Below are 17,165 nucleotides of genomic sequence, written 5' to 3'. Positions count from 1 at the left end.
TTCACACAACTATTGGACACTTACTTTGAGAGCCCAAGACAAAAACAGCCTTCCTGCACTAAAGGTCCCTGAAACAGCTCCATGATGAGTCAGGCTGGAGAAAGCATGTGATTTTCTATTTATGAGTAAATGTCAGTTGTATTGCCTATATGTTGTCTGATACATCTATTGTAGTTGTAACCCTATTTCTAAAGATGTATTGTGCATGCATGTAACCTACTAGAAAATGTGCTTATTTATTATGTTTATTTATTAATTCATAGTTATGTTTCAGTTTCTGATGAGGTTTTAAGGGTATCAGGGGCTGCAAATATCTGTTTCATATGCAAGTTTGTGATAAATATTGAAACTAAACATACACTCATACAAAAAAGGAAAACTCTGATCATACTACGATCGTTATTATTGTCATTAATATGGTTTGTAAGGGCAATGGTGTAGTAATTAATGTTATTTATTTTGTAGTTTGTTTGGTTTTACAGAATATATTAAGGAAAATAGCCCAGGGTGCAACAAACAGAAAATGCTTCTTTCTAGATTTACTATTTAGTGTTATAATGTTCAACATCATACAGAAAGAAATCTTCAGATACTCTTCAGTTTCTTAACTAACAACACCCACAGACCAGAAAGACAATGCTGACTTGTTGTGTTTTGAGTAGAGGGCCTTAAAAGTCTTACCTTTTCCTAAGTCACTCACTTCTTTTTTACCTGGAAAAGTTCGGTATCTGAAAGACAAACAGAGAAAAGATGGTTGCGATGAAATGTTCACTCGCTCACACACAGTGTAAATGACAGCACATGATTTCAAAATAACTCTTGGAGTGCACTGAAACTTCACAGAAGGCTGATTTTCCAGATTTAAGAAGATCTGATGTGAACTGCACATATCATATCTGACCCAGCAGCACACACTTACTCTTATTACTTTTCTTTTCAGTTGAGCTCAGACTGAATGATATCAAAGGTAAAAGTGTAACGTACAGCTGAGAGAGGAGCAGTGCCATGCAAATTGAAATATGATGGACAAAATGTGTCTCTATGTGCTTCTACGGTTTATGGAAAACGAAGCAAAAACATCGTTTCAGGGTTTGGAGTCATTTTTTATCGTGAAACATCATATAGGTGTGAAGGTGTGCAATGAAATATTTTCAAAAGAACAAATTAAAGGGAAACACAGATGTATGTTTTCATGTAGCTGTAAAATATAATCTATTTTTCATCCAGTCCACTAGTTGAATTGCATTATAAAAACAATTGTCTCTGCAAAAACAGGCAACATGCCAACACCGCAGTGTAAAATGCTAATTTACCCTCATCAGCACACTCAGCAGGGTATCAGTACGTAATGAAACGCCTTGTTCTCTCTCCACAGGTGCCTAACATGTCCACGTCATGTGGCCACTAACTGGTGACTGCAATAAACCTATAGATCAGTCTAAAGGAAACGCTGTCAGCTGCAGCCTGAACCTCTTGTGCTAACATGACAAACAAGGCAGTGGAAAGATTTCTTAGTGGTTTGATTTTTTTGAGTTGTCCTCCCATGAGGCAAGAGCTTATTCCAGAACAAATCAGGGCAACTTCCCAAACTAAGACATAACATTGCAAAGTGGTTATGTCGAAATTTTAACATCACCCTCAGAGTAGAAGTCTGGATAAATCTAGCCGAGTTACTAGCCGAGTCTTCTTCAAAGAACTATTAGTAATTATACAGACTGGAAATGATCTTGTTGTCCTGAGTAGGGACTGAATCACAACCCCTCATCCATGTCTGTTCATTGTAATGATCTGGCAAAAGAGCACTGAAAATACCTGAAGACTTACTTGACTTGATTTACAACAACAAGCCATCAGTTAACTCTTCAGGCTATATCTCAAACATCTCTGCACACTGTGCACCTGCGTGTGAAGCAGCTGGATGAAGACAACATTAACAGATGTTCAGTTTGAGACAGCCGGGCACAATGTGATTTATTAGATTAATGCATAATGGTCTCTGTGGTACCTAAAACCCAAACCTAAACTCTCCTAACCTGACGTATGGTGATAAATACAGAGGTGGGTAAGTTTTCAATTACTTATTGATACAGTTGATTTAAAAATAGGTAAACAAACTCTCAGCACACCCCTAACACTCTTTAACTCTTTTCTAACTCATTCTTTAGGCCAAGGATGTCCAAAGTCCGGCCCGGGGTCAGATTTCATGCGGCCCGAAGCTTCTTTTTTATAATATATTATTTATGGCCTGCTAGGATTGTCAGAAACTGTATGGCTGCAAAATTTGGCTTTTTTTTTTGGTTGACATAATGAAGCATTTGAACCTTTAAGGACTTAACTGCTAGTCGGCAGTAGCTCAGTCCATAGAGACTTGGCTTGGGAACCGGAGGGTGGCCGGTCAAAGTCCAGCATGGACCCAAAATATGGAGGGTGGACTTGTAGCTGGAGAGGTGCCAGCTCACCTCCTGGGCACTGCTGAGATGCCCCTGAGCAAGGCACCGAACCCCCCCAACTGCTCGCAGGGTGCCAGTCTGACTGGCTGCACATCACTCCACCATCTCTCTCCACATTTGCATATCTATGAGCCTTGTACTTGTACTGTGTGTGTGTTTGGGGTTAAAAATGCATGTAAATAAAAAAACTGAGTGAAAAAAAGAATTTCCCCGTTGTGGGGATTAATAAAGTATATCTTCTTCTTTAGATGTTCACACAAAATATGACTTTCTGAATGTTTTTTGTTGAAGAGAAGAGCAAGAGTGACACGTTTTATGCATAAAACACATAATAAGTCATGTTTAGAATGAACATAAGAATTGTATCAACTTCATAATGTCTTAACATGTTCCATACAACAGTGCATTTGTATGTAACTTTTATTGGTCTTTTTTTTTCATTTTTATATTGAAAGTAAAGTAATAAAAGTATTGGCCCCTGTGCATTAGATTAGATTTAGATTAGATATACTTTATTCATCCCACCACGGGGAAATTGACTCGTTACAGCAGCAGAGGAAAGTGTAGCATACACTACAGAATTAGAAAAAAGTAGAAAAGGCAACAAATAATATAGAAATATCTATAACCTACACAATAAACACGAAAAACAATCAACCTTAGTACTGAGGATAAAAAGGCTCGGTCCATAGGGACTTGGCTTGGGAACCGGAGGGTGGCCGGTCCAAGTCCCACATGGACCAAAAATGGAAGGTGGACTGGTAGCTTGAGAGGTGCCAGTTCACCTCCTGGGCACTGCTGAGGTGCCCTTGAGCAAGGCACCGAACCCCCCTAACTGCTCACTGGGCGCTGGTCTGACTGGCTGCCCATCACTCCACCATCTCTCTCCACATTTGCATGTCTATGCCGTTGTACTGCATGTGTGTGTGTCTGGGTTAAAATGCATGTAAATAATAATATAGTGAAAAAATAATTTTTTGATTGTGACCATAGTGTGATCAAAATAACTGCCGTTTTACTTATTTACATCACGCGTGTCAGCTGACTGAGATGTGGGTGAATGCTTTATGAAAGTGTAATCAGAGACTCTGAACATAATTTTGACTTGTTGTGATAAACAGGAAAAAAAAAGGGCATTGGGATTTTTGTTTTAAATCAGCAAACAAGTGTTGTAGTAGTGTGTGTAAGAAATATTGCAAAAGAAAGTGACCATGATACAAATAATAAATATTATTGCAAGAGATACATCTTCACATTATTAAATCTAAAGTTGGACACTCCTGCTCATTGAGAAACCTGTTTTATTTTAAGAAAGGCTGAGCGCCTGTGAAGCCAGACTCAGGGCTGCAGCAGCACCTCCTCTGGTTGCTCTCCTGTTTGCCGCACGTCACTTCCACCCTCCTCTCTCTCTCTCTCTCGCTTCCATCTTGCTCCCCGCATGTGTCTGCTGTTAGTTTACAGGTCAGTGAGGAGCTTTAAATACCTTCTTCCCTGCACTGTTTCCCCCCGATACGACGCCAAGAGGTAAACGAAAGCCTTTTCTCTGACCTCCGCCGCCGAGGGTGGTTTGACTGTTTGCTGTGTGTGTGAGTGACAGGCGGCCCGACCACTCCACTGTCTCCATGTTAAGCTAAGGAGCTAGCTGAAGTTAGCCTGCGGACAAAAAGCTTTAACACACCTTGTTTTACGACGCTTGGCTGAATTAGTCAGCAAGTGTTTGTTTAAACCTACCTGAAGTCACCTGTGGTGCTTTTTGTTTTCCTCGTGTGTGTGTGTGTGTGGGCGGTTTAATTTAGTTTGTCGGGCCCGCCGCAGCCTTTTGTTGTGTTTGTGTGCTATCTTCGCCTGTTGTCCACAATGCAGATAACACGCAAACTGCACGTTTCTGTAGATAATAACGCGTAATATGGCGCAGTTTACAGCGGCACTGACAACTCCTTACTGGACTTTTTAAAGTCTGTCTTATCGCTTTGAAAAAAAAACTGGTCTTACCACACCCACACACACCCAAAGCCTCCTCATGTGTGTGTGTGTGTTGCTGAAGTAGGATTTCCTGATCACATGTTCACACCTTGTTTGGCATCAGATTAGATTAAGATTAGATTTCATTAGACAAGTTACACGTGTTTTATATCGAAGAGCTAAGATCATGTTTTTGGCACATGTGCATGAAAGTAGTAGTAACATTTCTTTGTGATGATGGTGGAGCAGTTATCATATCTCCTGTTGAAATGCCAGTGGCTGCAGAGAGACACTGATAATTAATAAATAAATAAATAAAAACAAATGTCATGAATAAATAAATGTAAATATGCCACATTTAATCTACACTTTGTGTGGAGGGTGGACACACAGTGTCCACAGCCATTTAGTCATGATAAGGACCCCAATTTAAAAAGTCAATCAGAAATACTTTATTAATCCCTGTAGGGAAATTGTTTTTGTTACCGCAGCTCCCAAATGGTAAGTGATAGCAAGAAAACAGTAGTAAGAAAACAAAACTTTAACAATATACCCTATACAATATCCTATTTTAAACAATATATACACACTACATACACATGTATAAATAACAGTTAAATAGAACCAGTAACAGTAAAAAAAAACAAGTAGCAGTGAGGTAACAGTCAGTGAGATATGAGATAATTTAGTTTTGAAATAAATAACAGTTAAAAAGAACCAGTAACAGTAGATTAAAAAAACAAGTAACAATGAACTGTGCAATATGTAAATCAAAGCCTTATAAAGAGGCATTCACCTGATCATCTACCACATCTAACACTATTTATTGTCCGTTTTATCTTTCTATTATCCTCTACACCAGGAATGTCCAAAGTCCAGCCCGGGGGCCAATCATGGCCCTGTGATTAGATTTCATTCGGCCGCAGCTTTGTGTATTATTTATGGCTTATGTTAGGATTGTCAGATATTGTGGCAGATTTGGCTTTTTCTGGTCTGAATGCACTAAATGTTAACCTCTAAGGACATAACTGCTGCTGTAGGGGCGGTCGGTGTGGGTGTGGGTAGTGGGTTGAGCGGCCGCCCCGTGTGTGGAGGCTATAGTCCTCGCTGCAGCTGGCCCCGGTTCGAATCCCGCCTTGGACGGCTGCTTGTCACTCCCCCTCTCTCTGCTTCCTGTTTCCTGTCTATCTTCAGCTGTACTATCAATAAAGGCATAAAAGTTCAGCTGTACTATCAATAAAGGCATAAAAGGCCAAAAAAATAAATAACTGCTGCTGTAGATGTGGCAAGAGCGATCGTTTTTTTTAAAAGTTTAGTATGAAGTTTGGACACCCCTGCTTTTACACCCTGTGTACATGAACCAGATTTGTGTTTCTGACAACATGGTGTGTTTGCAGTGCCTCAACTAGGCAAGGAGACAGTTTGGAGGGATTTCTGTGTTCAGCTGGACACACTGTCTTGTTGGACTTGATTTTAGCACATAAAGGTTCACCCAGAGTATCAAGACAAAGTAATGCACCGCAGCAGCTTCTAATTTATTAATACCGGGATGTTGTTGAGCTTTGAATGACTAAAATAAATGTAGCTTCATTCACTGTGATGTTTTTTATTATTTGATGTGAGACAACAAAGATCTTTCCGTTCTTTGGTTGCGTGGTGTGCTTCGTGTCTTGGTGCCTGCTCTGTGCTGTGTTTTCAGCAAACCTGCTGCAACATTTCATTATGTGAATAACATGTTTTTCTGTCTTGACTGTGTTTCGATTCATGTTATCACGAGTTTGTAACGTTTGTCCGACATATAATCTGTGTGTTTTTATTTTTTATAATTTAGATCAGCTGTGTTGGGGACATAAACATAATCTCATGTCCTGTATTTTTATTTTTTTTTCAGATGAAAGAAGCAATTATGAATCAAGAAAAACTTGCTAAACTACAGGCACAAGTCCGCATCGGCGGAAAGGTAACTGACAAAACAAATGCATCATCACAGGTTACATGAAATGTTTGATTCTAGCCTTCTCTGCTTTTTTTTTTCCTATTGCGTTACTCCATGTCTTAGTGTTCCGGGCTTCGCACCAGGTCATCAGCTTCCCTGGAAAAGGAAGTGAAACCAGTTGCTAGACCACAACACACACACAAAAAAAGAAATGATCTGACTTAATAGAGATTACTTAATAGAGCTTACAATTTAAGCTCTGAGGGCGTTTTTTTTTATGACAACCAGCAAGTTCATCTATAGTTTTTGTTGCATAGCAGCATTAATTTTAGAAAACAGTGTGTCGTGTTCCAGCGAGTGAACTAAAATAGATTAATAGAAGATGATGCCTTATTAGGTCATTAATAACTGGAGGTTTACACAGGCATATGTTTGCTTTGTTGTCTCTGTAGGGTAGTGCTCGCAGAAAGAAGAAGGTCGTACACAGAACAGCAACAGCAGACGACAAGAAGCTCCAGTTCTCCTTAAAGAAACTCGGTGTCAACAATATCTCTGGTATTGAAGAGGTAGGTGCAAACTCGGATCTCATTGTGATTTAAGGTCAATCTGTGTCAGTACCGCCTGTTGTTTTGTTGTGTAAAGTGTGAAATCTTGGTGTGTTGCAGGTTAACATGTTTACAAATCAAGGAACAGTCATCCACTTCAACAATCCCAAAGTTCAGGCGTCCCTCGCTGCCAACACCTTCACCATCACCGGCCACGCCGAGACCAAGCAGCTCACCGAAATGCTGCCGGGTATCCTGAACCAGCTGGGAGCCGACAGTCTGACGAGCCTCAGGAGACTTGCAGAGGCCCTCCCCAAACAGGGTCGGTAACCTTTTAACGCTCAAACATGTTGAATGAAGTCATAATGTAGCATTTAGTCACACTATAGGTTCATAGCTGTATTTTTCTAGATGATGAGGACTTGGCCTTCTAAATTTCTCTTCAAGCTTCTCACAGATCTTTTTTTTTTGTTTTTTTTGTTCTCACAGCTGCAGATGGAAAAGCGCCGATTGCGACAGTAGAAGAAGAAGATGACGATGTTCCAGGTGAGCGCAATAATGTCCTATTTTGCATTACACTCAACCGTCCATGCAAAACATAAGATTACCTCAACGTATCTCGAGTAAAATGTGCTCATCTTGGATCGAGCTTCTCTGCAGTCTTATTTGGAAATACTGCTTCACACTAGTCCATTAACGGGCATGTTTTTTTTTTTGTCTTTCCTCTCCGTTAAATAGTCATGGCAGGTTTGTTTTCTTTTGGCTTGTGAGAGGGTTCATATGTAGGGGATTCATCAATGACTGTATGCGACGGTGCATTGCAGGTTTGGTGTTTTGAATCTCATGTTCATTGTTTATAAGATCTTAAGATCCAGTTTGCTTTTCTTTGTGAGCAAAGTGGGCCAAACACATGAGGTTGCCATTACAATAATCTGAGCTTTTCCCAGGACTCCTCTCCCCGTAGCCTTAGCCTCTCACTAATGTAACAAACGATTACACATGTATTCAGCAATAGGAGGAGTCGAGGCCTGATGGCACAGGGGTTAACAGCCACTGCCATCATGTTGTTATTGGAGTTAAGTTTCCTTTTTGTTCTCCCACTGAAAGAACATGTTTACTCAGACCTTTTGGATTGTTTCCAGTTTAACCCTCGACCCGTTGAGCCAAAACGTGGAAAGGCAGATTTCTCACATTTCACGGAGTAATCGAAGCCAACTTTTTGATGCTTTTTACGCCATAATTTTTACAGCTGCTTTCGGTAGTTGCGACGGCCTCATATGTCGAGCACATTGGCGCGGGGAAGGATGAGCAAAGAATTGGAATCACGTTACACCTATTATCATGTTTCAGATAAACACGCTTTTCCTGAATTGTGGTCTGGCACCTCTTGAGAGTCATTTGGTTGGACGGACATGCCTTTCACCCCGACTCAATCAATTCACCACTGAATCTTTTGTTGTTCCAGATCTGGTGGAGAATTTTGATGAAGCATCCAAGGATGAGGCTAACTAGAGGAAAAAGGGACTCAAATCTTGACAGGACCATGTGCGGCACAAGATGTTTCTCTGTCTGTTTTGAGAGGTGGAAAGTTAATCGTTTAAGTACCCCGAGAAGACGGATAATGTGTCAACTTTTGACTGTGAGCATTCTGTAATATGTGGAACACCTGAACAAAGTACTTGCATACTCTTGTGAATTTTTTTTTTTTTTAGAATAATACTCTAAAGTATTAAAAAGCAGGGGGTAGCAGTATTTTAGTATTCATTCCACCTTCTCTTTTCCACCAGACGTTCCACATGCTTGTTGTGCTCTGTGTGTCCAGCTAGAGTGAGCGATTGTGTGTAAAAATGTGGTGTTTAAGGCTCTCGCTGTACATCTGTTTCCTCCATGTTACTGAACCTTAATTCTCTGTGGCCTCGCTCAAACCACCATATCTGGAATAAACCTTTGCTACTGTCAATAAATAGTCAAAATTTTCTGTTTTTCTTTTTCCCCCCTCAAGTACTGTTTCCACAGCTGAAATACTCCAGTCGCCCTTCTTTTTTGAATCGGTCAGCATGCTCAAGTGTGCCGGCTGATCTTTGACCAGATTGTTTACATAGTTGCGCAGCTCTGTTAAAGGAGCACTTCACTTGAAAACCTCAAGTAGTTTTGGAATAAAGACATTTTGTTCTCACTGCTGCATTGCCAGGTGTAGGATTTCACTCCATGTATAGATCTCACCTGTATGATCAAATATGTTTTGGGTACAGTCTAATGGTGTAGTACAAATGCAGATGAGATATTATGACCATCGTATGAATAAAGACAGACAAAAAAATATAACCACAAGTTTGTGAAATATTCTTTTGCTCGCAACATGTGGGGATAAGCAATGTTGGTCAGTCACCACTTTGATCCAGACTGAAATATTTTGTTATTAGGTGGATTGTCATGTCCTTTGAGAGAGAGACATTTATGGTCAACAGAGGATGGATGAATCCTGCTTACTTTAAACATCTGGTGTTGCTGTGGACTCTTAGTCTTAAAACATTTGGAAATATCTTTTCATCATGTTTTTTTTTCACTGCTAGTTAGAGCTAATTTTTGTTTATATAAATGTATTTTTCCCCCCAATGATCCATCCTGATGTCTCATTTAGTGATGCCACTTTTAATCGAGTCAGTCAAAACAAACGGCAGAGACTGAACACTTTCGATCTCCCTATAGATAAAGTTCTTTGGTGCATTTACTACTGTTGTTGTTAAAGAGTGTCGTTATGAAATTCTTAGCCCATAACTGTATTATCCTATATCTTGACACTGAGTGATGTAGACGTCTCTCACAGCTACTAAATAAGCGACTCTGTTAAATGCAGTTTAAAAAGCTCTTTTAATTAAATAACAGCTTCAGTTCCATAACTATAAACAGTGGTTTGACCTTTGTGACTTGCAGTCAGATAAATATCTGTACAGAATGAAGTCTGACACTTTGGTCAATACAAGTTTTTTTTTTTTGATAAACCACTTACGGTATGGTTATAAAACACGAGCACCCTCATACAGTGGCATACAGAGCCCCCAGTAACCTTGTGGGACATTTTTCAATGAGGTGTAAGGTCACAAAACATCAGTGGACATTAATATCACAATACAGAGGAACAAAAAAAACGGAGAATTTCATCACATTACAACACAATGTCCAAATTATTCAAATAAATAAACTCAGTACAACCAACACAAAGATCTCAGTCTGTACCGTGTGCATTCCAGTCTGTAACAACGAATTTTCAATCCACCGCCTGTAGTCCTCAGAAGAGCCTCAGAAACGTGCTCGCTTTGAGGACCAGGCAGTGTGAACGTGAGGCAGTTTCACATATTACATTAAAATTCTTGTTGTCAATAAGTTAGTTTTAAAAAAAACACATGATGGGAGGAGGATGGAACAGCCAACGATGGCACGAAATGCCATATACGATATTAAAAGATTCAAAACGAAACCTCCACAGTTAGAACAAAATCAACTCTACACTACACTGCACGTTTGGCAGCATACTAAACTTGCTGTGTACGGTGAGTGGACGTGACAAACTCAACTTTATATTTCTGTTCTTTGAGATTTTCTCAGTGTATCTAGATCAGAGTTGCAGCTTCGCATTCAGCGTGAAGGTTCAGGATAAAAAAACGGTTTGAAAGGGGGTTAAAAATTAAAATTCACACTGCACAAACCTTCGTGTGTGCATCATGCCAACAAAATCATGTTGATGTGATGCAACGCTGTTGAAATGTCACCTAATGAAACAAAATATTCCTACTGGCCGACAGCCTGGGCGTGCTACATGATTGTCCAGAGCCCGGCGTTGTGCCTTGGTATTTGTTTTTTCCTCAAGTGTCACAGTTCATTCTCGGATTCCCATCAGTAACTTCAGTAAGTGGGCCTCCATCACCTGTTGGACTGAAGAGAGAAACATGGAGAATTTTATTGAACGTAGCTGTGAAAATCAAATATATTTCTGCTGAACTAGTGTGTTTATGATACTCTCTGTACATTTCACCACACTGCATATGCTGCCTGTGGTGAGCATGAGTAGATATGGCTTTGTTTTAAGGGATCATGAGATAGTTAGACAAACATCCGCTGATGCACATTGTCTTAAATGTAGACTCAGACTATTTAATTTACACGTACCATTCCTGTGGCCCATAGCTACAGCCATGTCCATTGCATTGAATCCAGAATCTGACTCAATGGTAGGATCAGCACCACTCTCTGAAAGACATGCAAACATACCAAACCTGATTACTGACAGGTTTATGGCCAACACAACACATTTCCCAAACAGGTCATATATTTATCTTTTAAGAAATATGAATACAGACGAGTATTTCTGATCCCAGGTGTTACTTTCAGGGAAAGATTTGTCCTCACCTAACAGTATTTCAACACAGCGCACATGGTTTCCATGGACAGCGTACAACAGAGGAGCGCCTCCATTCTGAAACCAACAAAAGGAACATCACAAACATAGGACAGGACAACATTAAACAAACACACACACAATCTCCTTTTGTTTTTGTGTCAGAGATATAGGTTTAATATTCTTACCCAGTCATATTCATTGACATCGACACCGCAGTCAATGAGCATCTTCACAATATCAGTGTATCCCTTGCTGCAGGCCAAAGACAATGCACTTTCCCTCCCTTTGGCGAGGAGGTTGGGGTCAGCACCCTACAGCAAAGAACGATCGCAGGTAAATAAAGAGGACACGCTCTAATCGAATAAAAACATGAGATCTGAATAATGTTTTTTTTCCCGTACATTCTGGAGAAGAAACTCGACAACAGCGATTTGTCCATGTGCAGCTGCCCACATCAGGGGAGTGAAGCCTTCTTCATCTTGGAGATTGATCACGGTTTCTATTAAAATGATACAAAAAAAGAATAAAATGAACATCACTGCGTATATTTACATCACAGCCTTTCATCTATCCTTTGCAGGATCACTGGACAAGACTTACTAATAATGATAATATTTAAAATGTAATGAAGACACTGCTATTCTTGATGTTTATTACTCTATTCTTCAAGATATTTCATGTATGTGTTTCATTAGTTATTAGACAGTATAACTTTTATATAATTATATTAATCATGTGATTTATGTTTAACAATAAGATCAGTAGAGCTTAAATGACTGAAAAATGACATTTTTCAAGAAGAGATGCCAACGTTTGCTGCTTCCAGCTTATTAAATATGAAGATGTGCTGATTTCCTTTGTAACGTTGCACTTTGGGAAATTGTGGTGGGTATTTTTCACTATTTTTTAAAATGTTTTATAGCTGTAGAAAATAGGGAGATTAATCTACAGTGAAAACAAACACTAGTTGCAGCCCTAAACATTACTACATGCTTATTACACCTTCGCATACCTTGTTCAATCCTGCTTGCCAGAAACACCATTTCACCTTGGGCTGCGAGCTGATGGATGGACAAAGCTGAGAAGGGGAAAAAAAAAACATTTTTGAACTTGAACCCTGCTAGAAACACTTTTAATAAATAAAACTGAAACGACAGTACAGTACTTACAATGCACCAAAAGAGGTGTGGAAGAAACCTCATTGCCTCGGTGTTTATTGGTGAGCGTGGTGGACTGTTTGATGGGGGAGAAATGCTTGGTGGTGGATGGCGTGTAAACATGGCGCACCTGTATACCCGGGGAAGGCGAGGTCTGGATATTGCACTCGGCTGAAAGAGAAGGAGAATATTTATGAATGAGCTTACGTTAAAGGGCTGTAAGTGTCACGTTACTGCACCTTTAGGGACATACAAACTAGTTTGTCACCTTTAAATAAAACTGAAGCCACCTCAAGATCAGAGTTGACCTGATCCTGGATGTTCTTGCTCTCCTCTTCGTTGAGCGACTTCACAAATCTGGAGCACACGTTCATGTCAAAGCGGTTGGGCAGGATGAACTTGATGCCCATGGCCACGTTTTGGGTCCCTGTGGGGTCATCTGTGGACTGCTCAGTCTTGATGGCACTCAGATCCGGCATTACACAGATCCCCTCCATGTCCTCAGACACCAGGGGACACTCTGCTGTCCCATCTGACGTTGCCATGGTAACGCTGTCCATCCTCTGCGCGCACACACACACACAAACACACACTGAGGTCAAACTGAGGCCACCGCACACCTGAAAACAGGTGACAGGTGAACTTTACGTCATAAACCCAGCGTTAGGTCTCGTTCACATCCCTCACACCTGAGCTGACGTCACTGATGCAAACACATGATGTTAAATGACCCGTCTGTTAGCTTTCGGGCTAGCACGCTAGCCATTGTTATCGTAACCTTCCGTTATTGTTGCTAAAACATTCAAACATTGATCTGAATCTGAACGTGCGCATTAAATAAACATACAGATGAAGAATTAAAGACGTTTCTTACTCTCAGAGGCATCGTTTCACTGAAATATCTTCATGCGGCTCGTCCTCCCTCACCGTGTTTTGGTAGTTGTACGCATGCGCAGTGCGTTCACAACGGGTTGCATACACTATTAAGGTCCCTACATTTAGTTCCGTGCGTCGTATTTTCTAGTAGACGTGTGTACTTATGTCAATAATTTTGATAAAAAAACACTTAATAATATATGTTCCATTCATTTAGCTCAGTGTGTATATCTTTTATATTATGTGTGACAACATGTCCTGGTGTCTAAATGTGATCACATATGAGAATTGTATTGTTTATTATTATTTCAAGGCAAGGCAAGTTTATTTGTATAGCACAATTCGTACACAAGGCAATTCATAGTGCTTTACAGAGGCAAGGAAAAACATCTGACATTAAGACAAGCAATAGCAATAGAAATCAAAAAATTAAAAAGAGAAGAAAATGTAATTAAAAATATCAGAATGTCATTTAAAATCATTCAAACAGCAAATTTGAAAACAATTTAAAACATTCAACGAATCACTGGATTATGATTACAAATTCTTTAAAAGTTCTTTAAAAGAGCTCAGCCATAAGCACGTGAAAATAGAAAAGTTTTTAACCTGGATTTAAAAGTGCTAAGAGTTGGGGCTGATTTCAGTCCTGCTGGTAGTTTGTTCCAGTTGTGAGCTGCATAACTGCTAAATGCTGCTTTAGAGCACCATGTGAAGTTCTTCTAGCCAGCATGCACCTGAATGCTGCACAGTGCTTCACCTGATGTCCCAACCAATTAATATAGATAGATAGATAGATAGATAGATAGATAGATAGATAGATAGATAGATAGATAGATAGATAGATAGATAGATAGATAGATAGATAGATAGATAGACTTTATTTATCCCAAGCTGGGAAATTACAGTGCAGCAGCAGCATTACACACAGTGACGATAGACAACATAAGAATAAAAATATAAACAACAAACTATACATAATAAAATATCAAAATAGCAACAGTAAATAAAATATATTGTACAAAAGTATATACAGCAAATTGGCAGTGTTGACTTTAGTGCAAAGTAAGAAAGGAGAAATGTGCAGTGACTGTAAATAGTGCAAAGTAAGAAAGGAGAAATGTGCAGTGACTGTAAATTATGATGTGTAGCAGCCTGTGGGAGAAGCTGCTCCCTCCGCTGTCTGTCCACTGTGTGATGGAGAGGGTGCTGCTCATTGTCCATGATGGATAACGGTTTATTCAGCGTCCTCCTCTCCAACCACAGTCTCAAGAGACTCAAGTCCAAGAACAGAGCCGGCCTTCTTGATGATCTTATCAAGTCTGTTGGTGTTGCTGGCTCTGATGCTGCTGTCCAAACAAACTACAGCAAAGAAGATGGCACTGGCAACAACAGACGGGTAAAAGATCTCCAACATCTTGCTTGCTAATTTACAGGCCATTAATGACTTCATAATATCAGTAAATAACAAAGTAGCCAAATAACCAAGTGTTGAAGTGTATGAAAGATAATCTGAATGGTGACCAGGTAACGTGTTTCCAGTGTTTGTATTGTAATTGAATTGTTATTAACTTTTATCTGTTTGTAGTGACTAAAAAGTTATTTGCTTTGTACTGTTCAGCCCTCTACATTCATATTTAGACATTCAAAGATGTAGTCAATTTTATTTATATTGCAAACTTCATACAGCCATTACCTAACTGATGTGTAAAAGATTAGATTAGTCAGGTTTTGTGTTAGTAGTCACCTGCAGCCAACGTGCATGTTGAACGTGAAACTGCACTTATTGCTTCAAGATGGCAATTATTAAACAGACACAAATGAAAAGGAACGGATATATTAACAAAATAAAGCTTCAGTCAGAAGCAATTTGGAAATGTCAACAAATATTGCATGAATTCACTTATTTATCATTATATGACTTCATCATCGGCCCTGTTCCAGTATTTTTGAGACTTGTCTGGCATGTCCTGGTACCATTTATGTCTTTTATTCCAATGGTTGTGTTAATAATAATTACTAACCTGAGATCACTGATGATCAGATGTTCCAAACAATAATCAGGTAATGACACCTTATCATTTAGAAGGGGCCTACATAAGAGAAAGTTTCACAAAGCAGAGAGATTGTTGAGCTTGTTTAATATTCTTTTAGATCAGTTTACCGCATTAATTTCCAGGAATTACAAATTTGTTCCAGCAGTGGTCATTATCTTTGCTCAACGTTCCAACATATTAATCTGATTTATAGGTTACAGCAGGTATTTTCTCAGGATCTGTCGAATCCTTCCAAAGAAAAGCATAAACACAGCTTTAGACTTCTTTCTTCATTGTTGTAAAAATCAGCAGTAAGGAAATGAGTGTTTCACCATCTATGTAATGTCCCTTTCATGTTGCTATGTCAAGTTTCTTTTGACTTTTTTTGGTTTGTTTTGATATGACTGTGTAGGGCCCAAGAAGCTGCCAAGAAGTGATTTTCTAATGGTGTGATTAGGCTTTGCAGGATTAACAGCGTTTAAGCCCCTTGGAATATTTACACAATTTATTAGTCCTAAATAAAATGTTTCATTGATTTTTTTGGTGTATCCTCTCTGTATGTTTACCTGGTAAATATGCCAGGTAATATTCAGAGTATATTGACACTGATTTCTTCTTTCCTCACTCCACGTTATACATCTGTATTCTTTAGACTCACTAACCTACCACCATGCAAGGCTGGCACTTATTAACACTTATAAAAGACACACCAACACAAAAAGAATGGGCATTTTGTGTGACGAAAACCTTCCTTTAATACAGAACAAAGAAAGAATTAAAAACATTGCTTCAGCTGAGTGGTGTGTGTGTGTGTGTGTGTGTGTGTGTTGCAAAATTCAAATCCCTCAATCTCAACTTAAGGGCTGAATATTTATGATTAGAGTGTTTGAGAGGAGAGCTTTCAAGGCTCAGTTTGTTCAAGTAAAAATTACCACACAGCGATTATTAAGCTGTTATTCTTGGACCGTGTGTGTGTGGAATGTATTTTCAGCAGAAAGGGCAGGTTGATGGAGGTTGTGTCGGGATCACACCACCAGACACCGGAAAAAGAGACAAGTGTGTTTGTCCTGAGGCCTCTATGTGTGCATTTGTTATTGCTGCTTACTTGATTGTTTTCTGAGTCTCTAATTAGGAGGTTAAAGGTCATGGCCCATCCATGCCACTTGTGGTCACACCAGGGGGACTTGGGAATTACAAAAGCCTCAGCTGCATTGAGGGAGTTACCTCATTCTCTGGTGAGCAGTATCATACACTGGTCTCTGCTGCCTCATTTGACAGTCTTGTTATGCATAATGAATTATACAGTATGCTGCTGTTGCCATCTACAGGACACCTAAATCACATGCACTAAAAAAAAGAAGGTTTAATTTATAATACAAACAATTAGAGTACATAAATGAAGAATATATGATCATCACTTTGATTATAAGGAGCTGGCCACCACCATAAAATAAGAAAAATATATATATACAATAAAAAAAGAAAAAGAAAAATGCCTTGACAATAATAAATAAATGAATAATAACATTCATTAAACAGTCACTCTTTGCACCATCCTCCAAGAGACTGAGTAATACAATCTTCCAAATTCACAATTTGGCAATGTACAACATCTAGTTTCTGGAAACTACAATTCACATCAGTGTCCCTCAATGAATTATGAAAGTTATACCTTATTATACCTTGGATGTGATGAGTATGAGATTAAATTCAGTACATGCTGAATGTTATCTGAAAACCCTCCACATGATGGCAGTAAGTTTACGTCAACTTTTACTCACTGATATACTTTTGCCAACAGGTGGCA

General features: G+C 39.3%; 2 protein-coding genes across 3 annotated transcripts; one reads left to right on the top strand and one right to left on the bottom strand.

Moving 5' to 3' along the window:
• The first annotated feature begins 3,783 nt into the window (after positions 1-3,783).
• Positions 3,784-9,218, top strand: btf3 (basic transcription factor 3). Of its 2 annotated transcripts, none has more exons than XM_010735308.3 (6): positions 3,784-3,911; positions 6,304-6,372; positions 6,801-6,914; positions 7,014-7,215; positions 7,383-7,439; positions 8,359-9,218. In XM_010735308.3, the coding sequence occupies exons 2-6, from the start codon at positions 6,304-6,306 to the stop codon at positions 8,403-8,405; spliced, it is 489 nt and encodes a 162-aa protein (XP_010733610.1). In that variant the 5' UTR covers positions 3,784-3,911; the 3' UTR covers positions 8,406-9,218. The 2 variants fall into 2 exon arrangements, with proteins under 2 accessions (XP_010733610.1, XP_010733609.1); XM_010735307.3 differs by having other exon boundaries at positions 3,825-3,974.
• Positions 9,219-9,745: 527 nt separating this feature from the next.
• On the bottom strand, positions 9,746-13,435 carry ankra2 (ankyrin repeat, family A (RFXANK-like), 2). The gene is made up of 9 exons (XM_010735310.3): positions 13,324-13,435; positions 12,718-13,012; positions 12,462-12,620; positions 12,305-12,370; positions 11,694-11,791; positions 11,478-11,603; positions 11,301-11,367; positions 11,061-11,141; positions 9,746-10,826 (listed from the first exon to the last, which is right to left on the bottom strand). The coding sequence occupies exons 1-9, from the start codon at positions 13,333-13,335 to the stop codon at positions 10,771-10,773; spliced, it is 960 nt and encodes a 319-aa protein (XP_010733612.1). The 5' UTR covers positions 13,336-13,435; the 3' UTR covers positions 9,746-10,770.
• Between the last annotated feature and the right edge of the window lie 3,730 nt (positions 13,436-17,165).

This window comes from Larimichthys crocea, chromosome IX (genome assembly GCF_000972845.2).
Source record: "Larimichthys crocea isolate SSNF chromosome IX, L_crocea_2.0, whole genome shotgun sequence".
NCBI lineage: Eukaryota > Metazoa > Chordata > Actinopteri > Sciaenidae > Larimichthys > Larimichthys crocea.
The sequence above is the reverse complement of the archived record's forward strand: the minus strand, read 5'-3'. Positions and strand labels throughout refer to the sequence as shown.